Source organism: Lycorma delicatula, chromosome 3 (genome assembly GCF_047948215.1).
Source record: "Lycorma delicatula isolate Av1 chromosome 3, ASM4794821v1, whole genome shotgun sequence".
Taxonomy (NCBI): domain Eukaryota; kingdom Metazoa; phylum Arthropoda; class Insecta; order Hemiptera; family Fulgoridae; genus Lycorma; species Lycorma delicatula.
The window spans coordinates 144,131,733-144,151,489 of NC_134457.1; the positions used below are offsets into that span (position 1 = coordinate 144,131,733).

The following is a 19,757-nucleotide window of genomic DNA, read 5'->3' on the forward strand; positions in this document are numbered from 1 at the left end:
GAAATCACAGGAATGTACTAGACTGGGTATTGTTACTTCTAAAAAAAAATTAATATACAAAATAAGATCTACAGTCAAAATTTTGATAATATTTTGTTGTTCATGTTTGATGTATTATCCTAATTGTTACACTTCTTTTACTGTTTCAATTTTATTTCTATTATTATCTTATTTTTCATCATAATTTTAACACTGTTTTACTAATATTTTATTATCCAAGAAGCCTTTTGTTATTATTTTGATCATTTCCCCCCCCCCAAAAAAATATATCAATAATTTTGAAATATCTTCTATGTTACATACATTATTTTTTGTGAAAATTATTTTTAATGAACAAAAAATGTATGCCTCTGCCTGAGACAAATTTATCTTCTGGTAACTGTTCCCCTTGCACTTCTGTGCTTTTCTGCTGCTGAGGCTTCTTTTTCTTTGTGCATATGTAAATCTCAAAAAAATTCTTAGTTCTTATTTGCAATCTGAAAATACCTTAATAAAGCAAAAACCTTCCAATGTGTAATTGGAAAGCTGTTTTATTATACTACTAGCAGTTACCCAGAGCTTTGCATGCAAATTATGATTGTTATAGTAGTTGTCAAATTTATATGCTAATAGAACATCTAAAATATTTCTTATTATGATTTATGAATATCCAAAGTATGAATTAATAAATTGATCATTCATGTGTCCTTGTTATGTAAAATCAATATTTGATAATTTTGAGATATTTATAAATGTGCAGTAACACGATTCACATAAATAGAGAGATAGAATCTCAATCTTTCTGTAGGATAATACAAATAGTGTTTCTCTTTACACCAGCACCTTGTTACAAACTTCATTTTTGCTTCTTCCGTTACCAAACCAAATAAAGAGCTCGCTGCTCTTGCTTACATGAGAACATGCCACATACAATTGCCCATGTGAAAAGCTGGTAAATCTTTACCAACTGTATGCAAAGTATGACCTTGTGACTTATTGATGGTTATTGCAAAACATATATAGGTACTCCAAAAATGGCTTTAGGATTTTGTTTGTGTGTAATAATCAAACTATATGAAATATCTGGTTTCTCTATTTTAAATTTAAAGTACTATTGAATACAATTAAACATGAAACATAATATTGTATAAATATCCACCATGGCTACATTGGCATGAACATTGAAATTTCATAGGATATTTTTGAGCATTAGAGTTTCAATCTCCCTTATGCTGGCTCAGATTTATCTTTTAGGGCTGGAATGTTTGCTGGATTATTACTATAAACTTTACTTTTCAATAACCCCAAAGAAAATGGTCTAGCGGGGTCAGGTTGCAAGATCTTGGCAGCCAATTCACATCATTCCACCATGAGATAACATGACCAGGGAATCTTGTGCACAATAACATGTTTTCTCATGTTATGTGGCATGTAGCACCATCTTATTGAAAATAAAGATCATTAGTGTTATTACCATTTAATTTGAGGCCATTCAAAGTCTGTCAACATCTCATTTTAACACTCTTTATTTACCATAACAGTGTTTACCTTGATTGATTTTCTTCAAAGAAAAATGAGCTGATGATTCCTCCAGTCTAAACCATTCATTTTTGTGCAGTAGGTGATCCTTCATGAATCATCATAGGGTTTTCTTCTCCCCAAATATCACAGTTTTGTTTATTAACTGTACTGACTAATGAGAAATGAGCCTCATTGCTAAAAATTATTTTATGCGCAAAATGTGGATCTGTTTTTTTTTCTGTAAAATCCAAGTAAAAAGATTTCTGCGTTGCTGATGTCACTTCAACTCTTGAGTCAGTTGAATTTTGTATGCATGTAAATGCAAATCCTTGTGTAAGATTCTCCATAAACTGGTCGCAGAAATGTGTAATTCTTGAGTTGACCGTGAAATTGATATTGATGGTTCATTTGCGACACTTTCACAATAAGGAATATTTTACAAGGCCCTGCTTTCACAAGAACAGCATATTGAAATCATAAAAACGTATTATGAAAATAGTCGGTACATAAAAGAAAATTGCATCAAAAAACCTGTATCTTTTTCAGAGCTTTCAATATTTCTTATGAACAACCCGTTAAATTTAGTAAAAAAATTTGAAACATTGGGTCTTTTTTTCTTTTTCCTGTTTAGTCTCCAGGAATTACCATTCAGATATTACTTCAGAGCATGAATGAGTATTATATGTATGAGTGTAGTCTTGTACAGTCTCAGTTTGACCATTCCTGATATATGTGGTTAATTGAAACCCAATCACCAAAGAACACTGGTATTCAAATCCATATAAAAGTAACTGCCTTTGCTAAGACTTGAATGCTGGATCTCTCAACTTGAAAATCAGCTGATTTGAGAAGACGTGTTCACCACTAGACCAACCCGGTGGTTGAAACACTGGGTCTGCTCACTACAAACCACACTCAGGGAGGCCCAAAAACTGTACGTTCTGCTGAAAACATTGCAAAGCAAGTTTGTCAGTGTTTAGATTACATACAATTTGCTATATGAAGAATAGCAGATTGTGTAACTGAATTTAGATTAGCGATTCTCTTTGGTGCTATAATTTTTAAGTCACTGTAAATGCACACTTAGAATGTACAAACTGATTTTAATTTTGATAATTTTATAATGCACATTATTTTCTAGTACTAAATAATAAAACAAAATTTAGTACTAAACTAAAATAATACAATGTTGGACTAAATATATTCAATGCAATTTCAGGTTGAGGTCACTTGTGGATTAGAAAATGCTGTAACATTTGCTGCAGAACCGAATCGATGTGAATATGTTTTACACTTTTCAACACCATCAGCATGTTGGCCAGAAGTGCAGCCAGATAATACACTTCATGATGAACTTTGAAATAAGATAAAATTTAGTCATATTATTTAAAAAAATCACACTTGAAACACACAAAATTTATTGGCTATTTATATTAGTTTTTCATCAAATAACTAACTTATAATTATACACAAAAAGATAATATATGTTGATAATGATGTTTTTTTATTTATAATCATTGGGGTCAACTCAGGGTATCTGTTCCATTTATTTATTACTTAATACAGTATTTTTTCTAGTTAAAGAAAAAAGTTCTTATTTTAATAAATTAGGTTTCAAGTTAATTTATTGTAAATAACCTGTTCAAATAGATAACTTTTAATTTTGTAATATCAGCAATAAATCAGTTTTTAACTCAACATTAATAATTTAATTCAAATTATCTTTAAGGTAATAGAAATAAAGTCTGAATTAGTGATTATTCAAATGAGATATTGTTTATTATCTTTATTGGTTCCTCTTCAGTAGTTTTTATATGATTTTACTCTTGCATGTATTTTCAACTGTCATCAATCATAACCATATTAATTTCTTTCTGTTATTTACAAAATACATAAGCTTTATTTCTTAATAACCATTCTTTTATTCCTTTTCCTTCTTTTATGGTATGAATCTCATGCCCAACAAATAATCTATTTTCGTTTCTTATGTAGCTTGATGGTTAGCGTATTACAAAAGTTCAAATATATTTTTTATTTATATATAAATTTTAGTCTTTGCATCTAGTTTTATTCCATTTATTTTGTTTTCATCTATTGTCATTCTAAAACTTATTTGAGGATACCTCTTTATTAAACATAGTCATCTGTTTTTTTCTAAGGCTCTTTAGCCAGCTCATTATGTACATTTGTTAAGATGTACATATTTTGTTTAAAATTATTATTCATCATTTTTCATGTTTTTTTGTAATTATAAATATAATTAGTAATAAAATTATGAGTTGTAATATCATAAATATAATTTTTACGATAAATTTTCAAGATATTTATTACAAGGATATTTTTAAAAATTGTACTTTAACACATAATGTTACATTTATTTGGGGTTGTTTTATTTTAGGGGTTCCAATTTTGTGTGGACCAATGCTAATGTTATGACATTCATTACTGTGGCCATCACTTCCTGGCACAGGTAATAATTAAAATATTCGATTCAGATTACTGATTGATGTTAATTGTGAAAAACATATGCCTCAAAACAATATATAAGTTGATGTTTTAATTAGCTATTTTCAACAAGCAATTTATTATCTGTACATATACTTACTGTGCTAAATTTTATAGTAGTTTATCATTTGTATCAGTGATAATACTAATATTGCAGTTCTACATCACATTGTTTATAAATGATTTATTCTTAATTTCTGTGTCTTGTGAAGTTATTTTAACATTATTTTTTGTCAAGAAAATAGTTAAATATGATTTTTATTTATTGTTCTTTCAAAATAATGAACTATCATCATTTTATTTTAATATATATATAATTTATTATAGCATTTTATTTTAATTAGATTTTTAATGGTACTGATTTTCATTATTATTGAACTTAAGTTTATATGATTATTTTATAATAAGAAAACATTCCGCTGTTTGTCTATATTTTGAGTCTACTGTTTATAATAAATTACAAATCATGGTGATGAGTATTTTTAAGTATTCAATAAATTTTTATGAGTTTTATTTTTTTTTTCTACCTTCTAAGTCATGTTAAGTTCTTGTATCATTATTTGTAGAACATATGGTAGCTACAATATATCCGACTTGCTCTTACCTTTTAACTCTACCTGGTCTTCATTGTTGCTTTCGACTCTTTCTGATTTCTGTCAAGTAGTAATGTCTCCTTTTCTGTATTATTAATGATTTCACTCGAGTATTTCCTTGGTAATACAAATGCCCATCTTTCTGCAGTTATGATTGATTCACCTCTGTTTACATTCTATGATTTTCCTCATGCATCTCAATTTTTCATTTTCTCTTCATTGCTGAAAATCTCTAGTCTAGATTCCGAGCAATTTCCTGGAACACCTGTTAATAGAAATGTTATAATTTGTTTCGGTCAACAATAGTGAATCACCATGATCTGCAGTCTTCTCAAGTTCACCAATACTCGTGTTTTTTTCTTAAAATGCTTCCATCTAGGTCTTCTCTAAGATGTGCTGGGATTTCTCTTATGTGCTACAAGGTAATGATAACATTGATGTCTTTACCAATTTTAGTTTTGATATCTTCTGTGCCACCTCTCTCTTTGATCACATTATTTAAATACTTTGAATCTTCCTGTACATTTTTTGATATGATTTTGGGTAAATGATTTTGTGGGAATCATTGTTACTCTACTCTTTTTTTCTTTCACTCATTTTTGGTTAAATTATAATGAATTATTTTTTGAGTGTAATTACTATCCGTTGAAAGGGATCGATCATTAACTAAATCCTCAAAGTACTTTCCACAGTTCTCCAGTTCTGTTTATACATTTCTTCATAATAATCAGTAACATTTAAGAAAGCATTGATGACGACATGAATCCCATCTGTTAAATACCAACCTCATTAGTGGCAGGGATAGACCATTATTAGAGATATTGTACAACTCTCCTTTTATAGCTATTTAATAATGTTGATAAGCTTTCTATGACTTATACAAAATACCTTTACTCAAACTGTCCAAAGGCTTTTTTAAGATCAATAAAAGTACAATTAGTTTGGTTGTAAATAAATGGAATTATCCTGAGCATCAATGATGAGCCAATAAATTATGTATGATTTGTTAGCACTTAACATTTTTGAATCGAGTGCCCTAGCAAACTAAATAAAATAATGCTGACAGCTTAACAGTAAATTCTTTACAAGAACAAATTTTGCAAATAGTTCCAACTATATTGAAGGATGCCTTAATTAACTGATGTAGGTCGATGATCTGACATATCACTCATGAAAATGACACCAATCCACAAGACCCATGGCTGGTTTATAGCAAAAGTGAAGTGTTAAATAGTCTTATTCCCTACTTCATAAAGCTGAATATATTATTTCTTAACTAAATGTCATGCCTTTAAAAATCTAGTTTATATTCAGCCCTTTAAAAGACACCTTCACTTTTTTAGCTATAAGAATGAGCTTAATAATGAATATCATTTTACACTCAAGTAAGACAACTCTGAATAGTGCCACTACTTATATACTTCAGTTGTTTCATGCATTTCAATCATAAGAAAGACTGGAAAAGAACCCTAATTTAGTCCAAAGCAATAAATTTTTGTTTCCCTTTTTGTGGAAAATGTACATTGTTTACCCTCTGTAAAGAAAATAATTCAACACTATTTCTATTTTAAGAAAAATTACTAGAAATGTTTACCTGATGGTAGTACAATTCATCGTGCCATGTCTCCAGATAATGACATTAGCAGCCCCCCTCCCTATTACATTATAGCAAGAATAGAGTTCACTGCATCCTCATTATGACCCTAATGGAAGTCTGTCCAATATCCACGCAACATACAATAGAAAAAAGAATCTACAAAAAGTTAAGTAGATGAGAATAAACAAAAATCATACACAGAGGAAAGCTTCAGGTAAAGATGCAACCCCCATCACAACCTAGTGATGAAATAGGTTAAAATCTAAGAAAGCTAAACAAAAAGAGAAGTTCTTATAAGGATGGAATTAGAACTTTGAAGGAATAAAGAGGAATTGGTTGCAGGACGCTTAAAAAGGAATGATGTGGATTTAAGGCACGTCTAAAAATTACTTTAAAATTAGTTATAGTACAAACTTTAAGAAACAGGAGAAAAGTTACAGTTAAGATTTTTTTTATAAACAATGTTATGATTTTCAGGTGAAAAATTATTTATAATATAATCAGTTAAAAAGTATTTATTATAAATGTTTGTTTACTTGAAAATATTTCTTGTTACTTTAAGCAATCATTACAGGCATAATAAAATGAATTTCTTAAACTGCCATTAACATTAAAATGATTTGTTCAAAGTACAATGAAACTATTACCTTCAGAAAAATTTTCAATTGCACAGATAATATCTAGTAACAATAGAGATAATACACTAAGAGGATAAAATTTAAACAAGAGAAGTTATATTTAATAAGTTTTTTATTGATATAACAAGGTTCTACTAAAACAAATTAATGGTTTTGACTGTCGCAGCTTATTATCCTGTTGTAATGTGTTAAACCATCTAGATACGTTAAGATACTGTTCTTTTTCTTGAAACGACAACACTGACTGAAACAAAAATTATTTGTGTATATATAACATAATTAATAACAATTCATTAATGCAAGGGGGTTCAATTAAATAGGAATTTCATAGTTAAATTTAATTACAAAATACAAGGAGGTGACTTGCACACAATATTTCTCAATATAGTCTACCACTGAAGTGCATTTTAAGAAAATTCTTGATCTCAAAAGATAACTCTTTTTTTCAGTTGGTCAGTTGACCAATTGAAGTGTCAATTAATTCATCTAAACTGAATTTCTTCCCTCTTAAAATTTTTTTGTGAACTTAACAGATGAAATTTGGGCTATTACAGAATGAGATATCACATTCAAAACAAGAAGAGTTAATGACCAAAACTGTAAATCAGGCTGCTATTATTTTCAGACGAAAATGTGAAATTGAGCTTGAACATTGAACCTATATATTTGATTGTATTGACTACGAGATGAAATCCTATGTGCACATATTATTGCAAGGTATTGTAGAATCTATAAACTTGTCTTTTCATATCACTACAGAAATTATGTGATGGTAAACAGTCATCCTTCTTTTGTTCAGGCTACTAAAGGTGAGGAACCTACCAAAGATTTTCTTTCCCTAATTTGAAATAATTTCTTACCACTGTTTCTTAATTTAGAAAAATTAAATTACTTCAACTTTGCTGAAGATTACCGTTTTAAATAGTGAATACTTTGCTGACAAATAATGTAGTTTACAGATTTGGAATACTGATTTTCTTAATAATTGCTTTAATCCTAGTTTGCTGTACTGAATGACAGGAACTTGGTAACATAAAAGCAGGTCATTATCAAATCTGTATGACGCACAATTCATTCACTCTGATAGAGAGATATGTTAATAACTAGTTTAAGGAGCAATCAACACTACTGATGCACAACTTCAAACTTAAAAATGATTAGCCCCAAGTTATTTTTACCTTGCATTAATTATAAAAAAAAAAACCAATGAAAATTTCTATGTATATTTAAATCTCCCTTGAAATATCAAATTTATACTTAAAAATTATTAAAAACTGTTAAAACTTAAAATTATATTCTGATTATGGTATATTATTGTTTGATATAAGGAGTTGGATGATTTTCTTATAAGCTGTTAATAAATTTTTTCTAATGATTATGTTGTAGATGTTACAGCTTGCAAGTTATAATTCCTGCAGTAATCTATCATTACTTTAGAAAAAAATAAATTATCATAAAGGCAGAGTTTATGTTTATCCAATGTAATCTCAAAAATTACTTAACCGAGATGAAAAATTCCTACACTTTTGAAATGAAATTTAAAGTTTACGGGATAAGAATAGTAATACTAGAAGAGGGTTGAAAAGATTAAAAATAAAGATACCACATAGAAAGAGAGGATCAGCCCCTAAAATAGGCTCAATAGATCTCTAATCCTCAACCTGCTATAATTAATAAATTATGTACTGTGCAATATTCGAACTTACAAAAATGTTTTTTAAATAAGTGTACAAAGGGTTCTAATGCCCAAGGGCCTCTTAATGTATTTTATATTCAGAAAAATTAGGATATAAAAATATGTCCAAGAGGATTATCACATTCCTCAAAAGGGATCATGCTCTTTCTAGTCCCATCAATTGAGAAAATTTTTAATTGGAACCATTCTTTTTAAAAATGTATATTCTACAAAACAATGTTCAAGAAATTTTCTTTGTTCTCTAAAGGTATTAGCATCCTTTAATTCAAAATTGAAAGATTAAATGAAATATTTAAACCCTTTTTTTGTTTGTGTTTGTTTCTTGGAGGCTAGTAAAAACTCTGATATAAAAAATTTGAGTCATATTTCGTACTCTGGTACATGGTCTATGGTCCTGTAATTGTTTTTTGGAACAATATTAACTTTTTCGAATTATAGTATAAGACCACCAACCATGTGATACTGGGCACACTTGCTCTAAAACAGTATAAAATATGTGTCTATACATTTTGAGAAAGAAGTACATGAAAGATCTGTATACGATAAGAGAAACACAAGTACTAAACACAGAAAAGAAATTAGGAAATAGTTGAAGAGGATAAAGGATCATTAATAATAAATTGAAGTATAGAAAATAGAACTGAAGAATAAAAAATTAAATAAAGCAGATAAACTACACATATAATTTTATAAATGCTTTATAGAAGTTTTGGAAAAGATAGCTGTTTGGAAATCAATTCTGAAGAAAATTGATACCAATAAATGTACACAACACAGAATAATAAGTTTAATAGTCCTTGCCACTAAAATATTAAGAGTTAAACCAGATGGTGCTAAGAATAATAAAAGATAATGCAGGAAAGGAACACTTAACTTCAAGAAAAGGAAAAGAACCAGAGATGCCATTGGGCTTCTAAGGATAATTGAAGAGAGATGTTTAAACAGAAGAAGAGGAATGAGCGTGTTTCATAGATTTAGAGAAGGCATTTCATTATCAAATGGGAGAAAAAAGTAGAATTTTAAAACAGAAAGTTAATTAAAGAATTAAACATGAGACAAATTGCAGTAATGAAAGTAAGAGACCCACCCAATCAGTTATTATTCTTATATGACTAACTGATGGGTCTATATCAAGGTGTTAGGCAATATTGCCTTTCACTGATACTGTTCAACATTTACATTGCAGATATTACAAGTAACAAATTAAGAGGATGAAAAAGATGGATAAAGATTGGTGATTATATGGTAATTCTAGCTGATGGCAAACAGATGCTTCAAACTTTGTTAACTTTCCGAGGAAGGAATGAAAATAAATACAGAAAAAAATTAAGTAATTGAAATAAACAAAAAGAGGATTTAGTGAAGTGGAAAAATGAAGGAAAACAGAAAAATTTCATATATTTGAATAGTATGGTAACGGAGGACTGGAAGAGCACAATGGAAATAAAAGGAAGGACAGCAATGTCAAAGGAAGCCTTCCGTAAGAAGAGAAAAGTATGTAGTAAAAGTGAGGTTAAGAGTTAAAGAAGAGGTTAGCCAAATGCTATATATGGAAGTGGAAGTATTGACAATGATGGAGGATGGTTAGATTAAGTAAAAGATAAATAAATAAGGAGATAAATTTTATTTCATAATTTTTTAAAAACTTTATACAACATATTATGTTATGGCCTATATATTATTTATTGTTATGAAAGTATTTTGGGATTTACAGTATATAACAATTAACATTAATAACTTAAGTTATGCAATTAATATAATATACCTAACCAAATTCTAATATTTTAATTAAAACTCATTTTGTGTAAAATATAATTCAAACTAAATTAACTATAAAAACATTATTCAAAATAGATGCTTTAATCTATCTCCAATGCATGTTGTCTAAACAGATATGTCTGGAAATTAATCTATGAAATCAGATTTATATTCATCTTCTAAAGAGCTTTCATAGATCAGAACAATTCTGACCAACTTCAGTTACAAATGAATCCCCAAGATCATCTGTAGGAGCAGGTCATTTTGTATTTGCCATTAATTCTATAAGCATACTCAAACTTTTTCTTTCTCCTTTCTTTAGGAACTGAAGAAAACTTTTCATTAAAATCTTTATACAAAATAAATACTATGAGGTATTATTTACTACAATGTATTTTTTTTTCTGCTTCAGTCATAGCAGTTCTACGGAATGAGCTTAGGGTGATATGCAGGAAAACTACTAATAGAACAAAGAATTATTCTTTGAGATCTTATCTATTTTTTTTCTTTTTTACCAAACTTTACTGAGAAAAGTTCAAGTTTTTCAAAATAATGCATCATCAGAAAATGGCCTTTTAGGTGTAGACAAAGGATAAAAAGGAAGTGAAAAACTAACAATCCACTATTTGCAACAATAAATTCTTGATTTATCTACAACAATGCTACTGTAGTGACAACTTATATAATATTCACTTTTCGTAATTTATTATAGAAGCATGAAGATGCTAGTTTATTAAAAATAAACATGCATGATTGATAAAAAAATATAAAAGCTGATAATGAGTGATGCTCATAAATGTTACTTTTTACTAATAAATGTATTGCTTGTAACACTATTTTCATTCATCTGGTTAAATTTATTTGTATAAAAATTAACTCTATTAACTATAAAAATATAGCAAAACACTAAACAGATTTTTACCCTAAATAAAAGCAACAATCCACAATAATTATACTTACTACAACATTCCACAGAACATAGAACAAAACAATATCTGCTACAGTTTTATAATTCTTTACCAAGTATGACTGTCTGGAAAGTACTCCATTTAATTCCTGTCAGCATCAATAAAAACCAACTCAGATTAACAATAGTAATTTAAAAAATTAAAAAATAAATACTTTTATTGTGAATCAAATTTTAGCTACTTTACTAATAAATAAAAATATTACGTGGTCCTATGTTGCAGCAATCAACATCTGCACAATTGTTAACCACACCAATCAAAAGTAAATGTCTTTGTGGATCAAATTTCTCTTATCAATCCTATTCCTTTCTTTATCCCTTTTCCTTAGGTAGGCACCATAGAAACTTCTTTATGTAGCCAATTGCCCTTTTTGTTTACATATACAACAAATAGTTGCAAAGAAATACATATAGCAACTGAATAATTAACAATAATATATCTAATAAAAAGCGGAGAAAAACTAATCCTTTTATAAATGTGTAGATGAAACATGTAACAATTATATATTGTATATAAGTACAAGATGCAACAATGTACTATACTTAAAAAAAATTCAAATACATATAATTCAACTTAATACAGATATATACTTAATACCAAGTACAGATATCAGATAACTCTTACCTTATTTGTATATTTATAATTAAAAAAAAAAAAAGTATTATAATCAATTGTACTTTCGTGGAATCCCACATCATCAGTAGTGTGGTATTTATAAAATTACAGATTAAACGATTGAAAGTGCAATCATGTAGAAGAGTATATGAGTATGAAGTCATTAAATAAAATAAATTAAAAACAAACATTTTATTTTGTTAATATATCTTATTTAATGACTTCATATACTCTTGTATATGATCGCAATGTTAATTGTTTAATAAGTAGTTTTATAAATATCACACTACTGAAGATGCAGGATTCCATGAAAGTACGTTCATGAAAAATTATAAATATACAAAAGAGTTGTACCTTGGGTGGATTAAGTTGAATTATAAATATCTGAGTTTATATTATTAGTGCAGAGGTGATATGGGTCTTGAAAGGATTGATTTTATAAAAATAATTACTTACAAAAAAATATATTTTAGTCACAGATATATTTTCTTTTAAACAATCAAGAGCACTTAAAACGTTTTTATTAGTTGTATTTTAATGGCATTCCTTCATTGCATATTCTATTTATTGTGAATACCTGAATTCAAACAATTTAAAGTTACTTATCTATTAAGGAGTAAGTATGCGAGTCTATTTTGCTCAGGATTTGTGAGCAATCTAATAAATCTGAAGATTTTGACATATTAACACAGATGCTATGGACTACCATTATCATCCATAATGGGTGACAGTGGACTACCATTGTAGATTTTGTTACTGTGCAAATTGTGTTCATTTAGGTGGGGATGCCATCATTCATATACAGATGTGTAAATATGAAACCATAATATTTGTATAGAAAATAAACGTTTATTTTATGAAAATGATAAAAAACCGCATGCGAAAGTATTTCCCAACTGAACGCCTCAATCGTTTCCTGGTTTTCTGTATCGTTTCCTCAAACTGGTTTTGCTGTATGTGCTTGTGCATACACTTATGTGTTCATAATTAAAAATATGAAGCCTAGATTTTTTTAACAGTATAATGTAATTATTTAATAATAACATAATAAATGAAAATATTATGTACCACAATTGTTCTGTTAATTATTTCGAACTCTTCATTCATATGAAAATATACATTTATTACGGACTATGACAATCATCCGCCAGTCATACATTAAGATTATGAACACCAATGACAAGACAACCATGGTATTACATTACAAAAACAAAAAAAAATTAATAAAATTAAAATCAACAATAAAAAAGATTTTTATTTCAATTTAAATGTCTAATAATTGAAAAATATAAATAAAAGCCATGCAGTAATTTTTTTTGGCAGCGTTGAATGTTTTTGTTAGTTAACCAATCATTATTCCTCATAAGTATAACCATATCTTCACACGTTTCTCATGTAACTAACAGAATCTTACAAATTTACATTAAGACTCTTTAATTGTGAGTACATGATTCCTGTTAAATTCAGACCATACACAGATGTATTATAGTACAGAATTGGATAAACCAATATTAGGTTCAGTAATTAACTAGTAGATGCCGTGAGGTCATGATAATTTTTCTTATCATCCTAGTACCTTAAATGTCCTACTACTAACTAACATTTTAGTTTGTCACTAATATTTACATTTATAAATATTTAACCACTTGTACACAATTCAGTTCATTACAACCAATATGGCACTTGTAGGTAACTAGTTTCATTTTTTTGTTTTTTATGAGTGGTATAACATAGCATTTTTTTATATTTACTGGAATCTCTGCACCATTTGGTAAATTGCTGCTTACAGCTTAGTATAAAATAATAAATTCAGTTATTTCATTAAAGCTTAAACAAATGTAAGGTTATTGGCAAACAACCATAATTCCTTTGCACAAATATCATTAAACAAAACCCAAGAAACTTGTACGAAGTGCACAATCACTGTAAGTACTTTTATAAAGTCAGTTAATATAACATCAACCTGTAAGTTCTACCCCAATTGGTCATTATAAATTAATCATATGACAGATTCATCAAGATAAAATGACCCTTAAAAAACCACTGATTTAAATTTACAATCTTCAATTGCTCAATAAATCAAATATTAGAAATTAAACATTTTGGAAATCTGTGATATATTAATAGGAATAATTTGTAATATCCTTACACTATTTTGATACATCACATTAGATATATCAAACCAATCTTTCCATTTCAGTTACATTATACAAATACAAGTCATGATTTTTTTTTTAAAACAACAGTCAAAATCTATAAGTTTGTTGACATCTATATTTCCTGTTTTGTGTAAGTCAAAAAATCAAGACACATTTGTATGTTTGTACAGTTTTTTATTCAATCTAAGTTTGACATAATTTGAAACCTAAATTACAACAAGTACACAGTAACAAAAATAACAATTTAACTTACTTTATCATACAAACATTTGCACAGTTACTGCATAAAATTAAAATGGTGCAATTTTAGTATGTAGTCTACCATTAACATGAGGACTAAATAAACACCATCCCAGCTACTCGATTAGCATCCCATCTAATTTATTGTAAATAGTAAACTAATATTATAAAATATATACAAATTATTTAATGTTAATTAAATGAGTTTAGGAAGCGTTAGGTTAAGTTTGATTATGCCGAGTGGTAGCTCAGTTATTTTTACATGGATTTGAATACTAGATCGTGGATCCCGAACTGGTGTTCTTGGGTGGTTGGCTTTCAATCAACTACATATCTCAGGAATAGTCGAACAGAGACTGTACAAGATTACACTTCATTTATACTCATACAAATCATCCTCTGAAGTATTATCTGAATGGTAATTACCGGAGGCTAAACAGGAAAAAGAAAAGGCCTTGTGGTAGCATCTCTTGCCTTTCATCCGCAGATCCCGGGTTCAAATCTGGGTCAAGCATGGCATTTCCATACACGCTACAAATCATTCATCTCATCCTCTGAAGCAATACCTAATGGTGGGGTCAGAGATATATAAAAAAACCTCTGGTTAGGCACATCATTTCTAACCTTCCGGGTTGGAGTGGTGAACTCATCATTGCAAATCAGCTGATTTTGAAGTCAAGAGTTCTGAAGTTCAAATCCTAGTAGAGGCAGTTACTTTATATGGATCTGAATATTATATCGTGGATACCGCTTTTCTTTGGTGGTTGGGTTTCAATAAACCACACATCTCAAGAATAGTAAACCTGAGACTGTACAAAACTACACTTTTTCATTTACATTCATACATATCATTATTCATACTCTGAGCAATATCTTATGGTGGTTCCAGAGGCTAAACAGGAAAGAAAAAAGGCACATCATTTCTGCCTACTGAATTTTATACAATATCAACATAGCATAACCTAACCAAATGCTTGCTTTGCTTACTAACCTTGTGTAATTAACAACATTAAATATGCAAATTATATACACAATAGTACAATGGACTACATGTACTACAATGAGAGATCTCATGATGATGATAGATCACTACCAAAGTAGTACTAATTAAACTTATTAACCAAATTATATTGTAATTCACTAATTACTAGCATCTATGACATTAAAAAATATTATTATATTATATAATAATATATATAAATATTATATTATTTCACTACATAATTCTTATATTCTGTCAGTTATAACCATATATCTACAATTGAATTGTGTCATCTACTTCCTTGGTTTCAAGTTGCCTCATGCCTTCTATCTATAGTCCATCAAACAAAAGAAAAATATATATTCATACCACACCACACACATCTATTGTTCTCTTACTAATAACTATGTTATCAAAAAATGGTTCACAATTATTCCACTACATAAATCTTATATTCTATCACTTGTAAACTTACATCTTCATTCAAATTGTATCATCTGTTTCCTCATGACTTCTATCTATAGTCCAACAAACATCAAACGAGAGCTATTCATTCACACCACACACATCTATTATTCTCACAGTCTTATAAAACCAAGATGGTAACAAAACATACTCTCTTAGTCACAAATTTCAATGTTCATCTTTCTTCTACCCACTCAGAATTGTATACTCGCAAATTATGAAAGTAAACAAAGATCTACCTTCGGGTTATAGATTTCTTCAAAACTGAATTGAACCTTCAATCCTTACACTAATACAGCAAAGGCTTTTTGCTCAATGAACATAACTGAATAAACCTGCAATTTCAGAATACTAATATACTTTTTACTAACACACTAATATACTCTTTTAGTAATAAAAAATATGTACATTGATACGGTACCTTAAGCACTTGATGAGTAACTGATGAAGATTTATTAATAAATGGATAATATATTGAAACATATTCCACCCACTGGCGAACGAGAGCTTTATCGACTTCACTAAAACCCAACATGCCTTTGGAATTAACTGATGATACCATTTCTAATATGATGCTACCTAAACCACAGACCAAATTTACTGGTTCCTACAACAAAAAATTTATTTATTTATGTGTAGTTGTAATTTATATAAATTACACTGATAAACATAATTTTTGTTTCCTAACCTGCATTATATGATTTTTATCTATTTTTGATGGTGAAAACGAATATGAACTCAGAATCTTTCTATCACACACCATTTTTGAAAATTTTTTTTAATTTTAATTAAAGGATTTTTTCATTTTTCAACATGTAGTTTAGTTAGTATTTAAAGCTCCTATATTGTATTTTTTAGCTAATTTTTTTATTTTTTAACTTTAACATATTTTGTAAGCTATAATAAACAATACTAGACAAAGAATTAAATCATATCATAGTCACATATTATGACATCATATCTAATACTGAAGAGTGAGCCTTCATGAACAAGATTAATCATGTCTGTGCAAGTCAAAACATGAAGCTGAAAACACAGCTGTGTTGTTTGTATTAAGCACTGGATATAGGAATGAAGTAATTTTGTTCAGTCTTATTGCTGTCTTAAGTTTGTTAACATTGCATTGTTTGTCATAATGCCTCGAAATTGTGAAAATTATGTGGATGCCATTGTTATGTATATGGTGAGTTTACCATAAATTCAAATAGAAAAAATATTATACCTTTAATTAAAAAAGTATATTATTTGTACTTTCAGTGTAAAATTGGTGATCAGGATAAGATGTGGGCTCCTCATTTAGTGTGCACTAATTTTTCTGTAGTTTATTAAGAGGATGGCTGAAAGGTACATGGAATGCTTTGCCATTTGGTGTACCTATTGTATGACGTGAAACAAAGGATCATGTAACCAATTGTTACTTTTGTTCAACAAGTGTGCCTGGTATTTCTAAAATATCTAAACATACTGTAAAATATCCTTCATTGCAATTTGCAATCAGGCATGTACCTCACAGTGAAATTATTCCAGTTCCTGTGTCACCTGTGAATGTATGTTTCGAAAGCAGCAATGGAGAATCCGGCAGTACTGAAAAAGATTACAATGATTTTGATTTATCTTCCAATAAGCTACATCTTATATCACAAGGTGAATTAAATAACTTGGTAAGGGATTTAAATTTACCAAAAAATCAAGTGAACTGTTAGGATCATGACTGCAAGGTTGGAATTTACTTTAAAAAAATATAAAATTTTGGGCTTTTGAAGCCGACAAAAATAAATTTCTCAGTAATTTATTGATGAAAATAATTCAGTTTATTGCACAAATATTGATGAGCTTATGTTGCACTTCGGACAAGTTCATACACCTGAGGACTGACGTCCTTTCACAGATTCATCCAAGTACAGTTTAAAAGTGGTTCTACTACACAACGGTAACAAATATCCTTCAATACTAATCGCTTATGGTATTAATTTGAAAAACATACAATGTGATGAAAGATGTTCTTGAAAAAGAAATTGTAAAAAACATAGCTGCAACATATGTGGTGATTCAAAAGTTATAGCTATTTTGTTAGGCTATACTAACTACATGTGTTTTCTTTACAAATGGTACAGCCGAGCTAGGTATAAACATTATGTTTATACCTAGATTGGCTGCTGAAGAATGTTTATTCTTCCACTAAAGAGTGGAAGAAACAAGACAACTTAACTCCAAATGGGAAAAATATTATTCATGAGCTCTTAGTTGAACCCCAAAAAATATTTTTACCCCTTACCTATCAAACTAAGGCTAATGAATAATTTTGTAAAGCCATGAAGAAGAATAATCCCGGATTTTTGTACATCAGGTAGAAATTTCCGAATGTAGAAGATATATTTGTTGGTTCTCAAATAAGAGAGCTGGTCAAAGATGATGTATTTGACTCAATGTTAAATAATGTACAAAGTGCAGCTTGGGCTTCATTTAAAGAAGTTTGCAAAACTTTTCTCAGCAAACAAAAATACGGCAACTACCACGATACTGTTAATCGATACAGAACTATGGTACGTAATGTCTTTGAGAATGCATTTACTCCACTCACATCTTTATTTTTTCCCGGACAACCTCGGAGACGTGACGAACCTGGTGAACGTTTCTACCAAAACGTTTCGGTGATTGAAACGTACTTTATTTCAAACTAAGGATAACAGAAAAATTATGTTTACAGATCTGTAATATACGCAAAATTGCAATTCAAGAAATAGTAACACTTAGAGAAACATTTTTTTTTTTTATCTATCAGTGTTATTGATATTATATAAATAGTTGAATTTACATAAATTCAGTATATATATTAATTATAATTTGATGACTGTTTACCTTGACCTTTTTACTAGTTTTTAAATATTTCTCTAAATCTTTTAAAACATCGTTCGATATAATTCTTTCACTAACCATTCTGTTATTACAATTACGTACTGCAATATAACCTCAAATACAAACCAGTCGCATAAACATAACGTAATTATGCATCATAACATGCTTCCTATATCAGCAGAATGTTTATGTGGCGGCTTTTGGATCGATGTAGACTTAAGAAAACAAAAATTATTCATTTTAACGTACTGTTTTTATTCAAATTTTTCGGATAATTGATTATTTTTTCTAATTTCAAATAGAGTTGACTTTATTGCATTCACTTTTAACCTTGCGAACTTATATATAACTGAAAAAATACAAATTAACATTATTTATTTGAAGCATCAGTAACTTGCTCAGAACATTATTGGGCAAAATTATTATTTGATTATACTTATTCTAGATCAGAAAGAGGTTTAAATGCTGTCAGTGTTGTTAAGCCTCAATGTATTTCAAATATCAATGTAAAACAATCACCTCAAAGGAAACTTTAAGATTTTTTTAAATTTTGTAATTCAGAAATCGGGTAAGATGAAAAATATTTCCTTAAATGATAAAAAGCAAAATAATGTTAGAGATCACTAAGGGAAAACAGCAATAAAACGTTTGAGTTAAATTTGATATACAAACAAAATAATCTGGATAGTGAAACATAAGTCAAAATTATAGACACTTTAAAGAAAATTTACAACCGAAAATAGGAATTTACAAAATAATTGTATTTATTTAATACATGGCAGTTTCAACGAGGATTTGATGATAGAGCATACTACTTTTCATTAAAAAATAAATCTCAGATATGAGGGTATTAAAATGCGAACTTTTTGGGCTTTGAGGAAGCTTAGGAATTAAAATTATAACTACTACAAATACCACTAAAATAGAGTTGCGTTGTGGTTAGAACCACCACTTTAATAATAATAATAATATAGCCAACGCAGTATTATTAGGAGTAATTCATCAGTTGAGTAGCATTTAACAAAAATAAACATCCTAACTATTAATATTTTTAATATATTTCATAGATAATATATAATTCACTGTTAGAAATATCTATACATTTAAAAAATGATTTTTTATTATTAATTTAGCTATTACCATGAATGGTTTCTTTCTTTTAAATTACTTGAAAGTTGTCATTCA

General features: G+C 28.6%; 2 protein-coding genes across 2 annotated transcripts in view; one reads left to right on the top strand and one right to left on the bottom strand.

Annotated features, from left to right (window-relative positions):
- The window catches only part of GCS2beta (glucosidase 2 subunit beta), a 40,826-nt gene extending 36,308 nt beyond the window's left edge, over positions 1–4,518 (top strand). The window contains exon 11 of the mRNA XM_075360718.1: positions 2,720–4,518. Coding sequence (XP_075216833.1) covers positions 2,720–2,860 — 141 coding nt within the window. The 3' untranslated portion in view covers positions 2,861–4,518. The remainder of the gene's footprint in view (positions 1–2,719) is intronic.
- Positions 4,519–6,927: 2,409 nt separating this feature from the next.
- AIMP3 (aaRS-interacting multifunctional protein 3) lies at positions 6,928–18,733 on the bottom strand. Its single transcript, XM_075360719.1, has 4 exons — positions 18,576–18,733; positions 16,138–16,323; positions 11,248–11,343; positions 6,928–7,077 (listed from the first exon to the last, which is right to left on the bottom strand). The coding sequence occupies exons 1-4, from the start codon at positions 18,651–18,653 to the stop codon at positions 6,946–6,948; spliced, it is 492 nt and encodes a 163-aa protein (XP_075216834.1). The 5' UTR covers positions 18,654–18,733; the 3' UTR covers positions 6,928–6,945.
- Between the last annotated feature and the right edge of the window lie 1,024 nt (positions 18,734–19,757).

What these genes read in the sequence shown, in the direction of transcription:
- AIMP3 (XM_075360719.1), bottom strand. Translation starts at nt 18,653, where the DNA reads ATGGTTAGTGAAAGAATTATATCGAACGATGTTTTAAAAGATTTAGAG. An exon ending in TTACTCATCAAGTGCTTAAG is followed by an intron (nt 11,344 to 16,137) that starts GTACCGTATCAA and finishes TGATGCTGACAG; the next exon opens with GAATTAAATGGAGTACTTTC. An exon ending in ATGTTCTGTGGAATGTTGTA is followed by an intron (nt 7,078 to 11,247) that starts GTAAGTATAATT and finishes TTTTTGTTTCAG; the next exon opens with TCAGTGTTGTCGTTTCAAGA.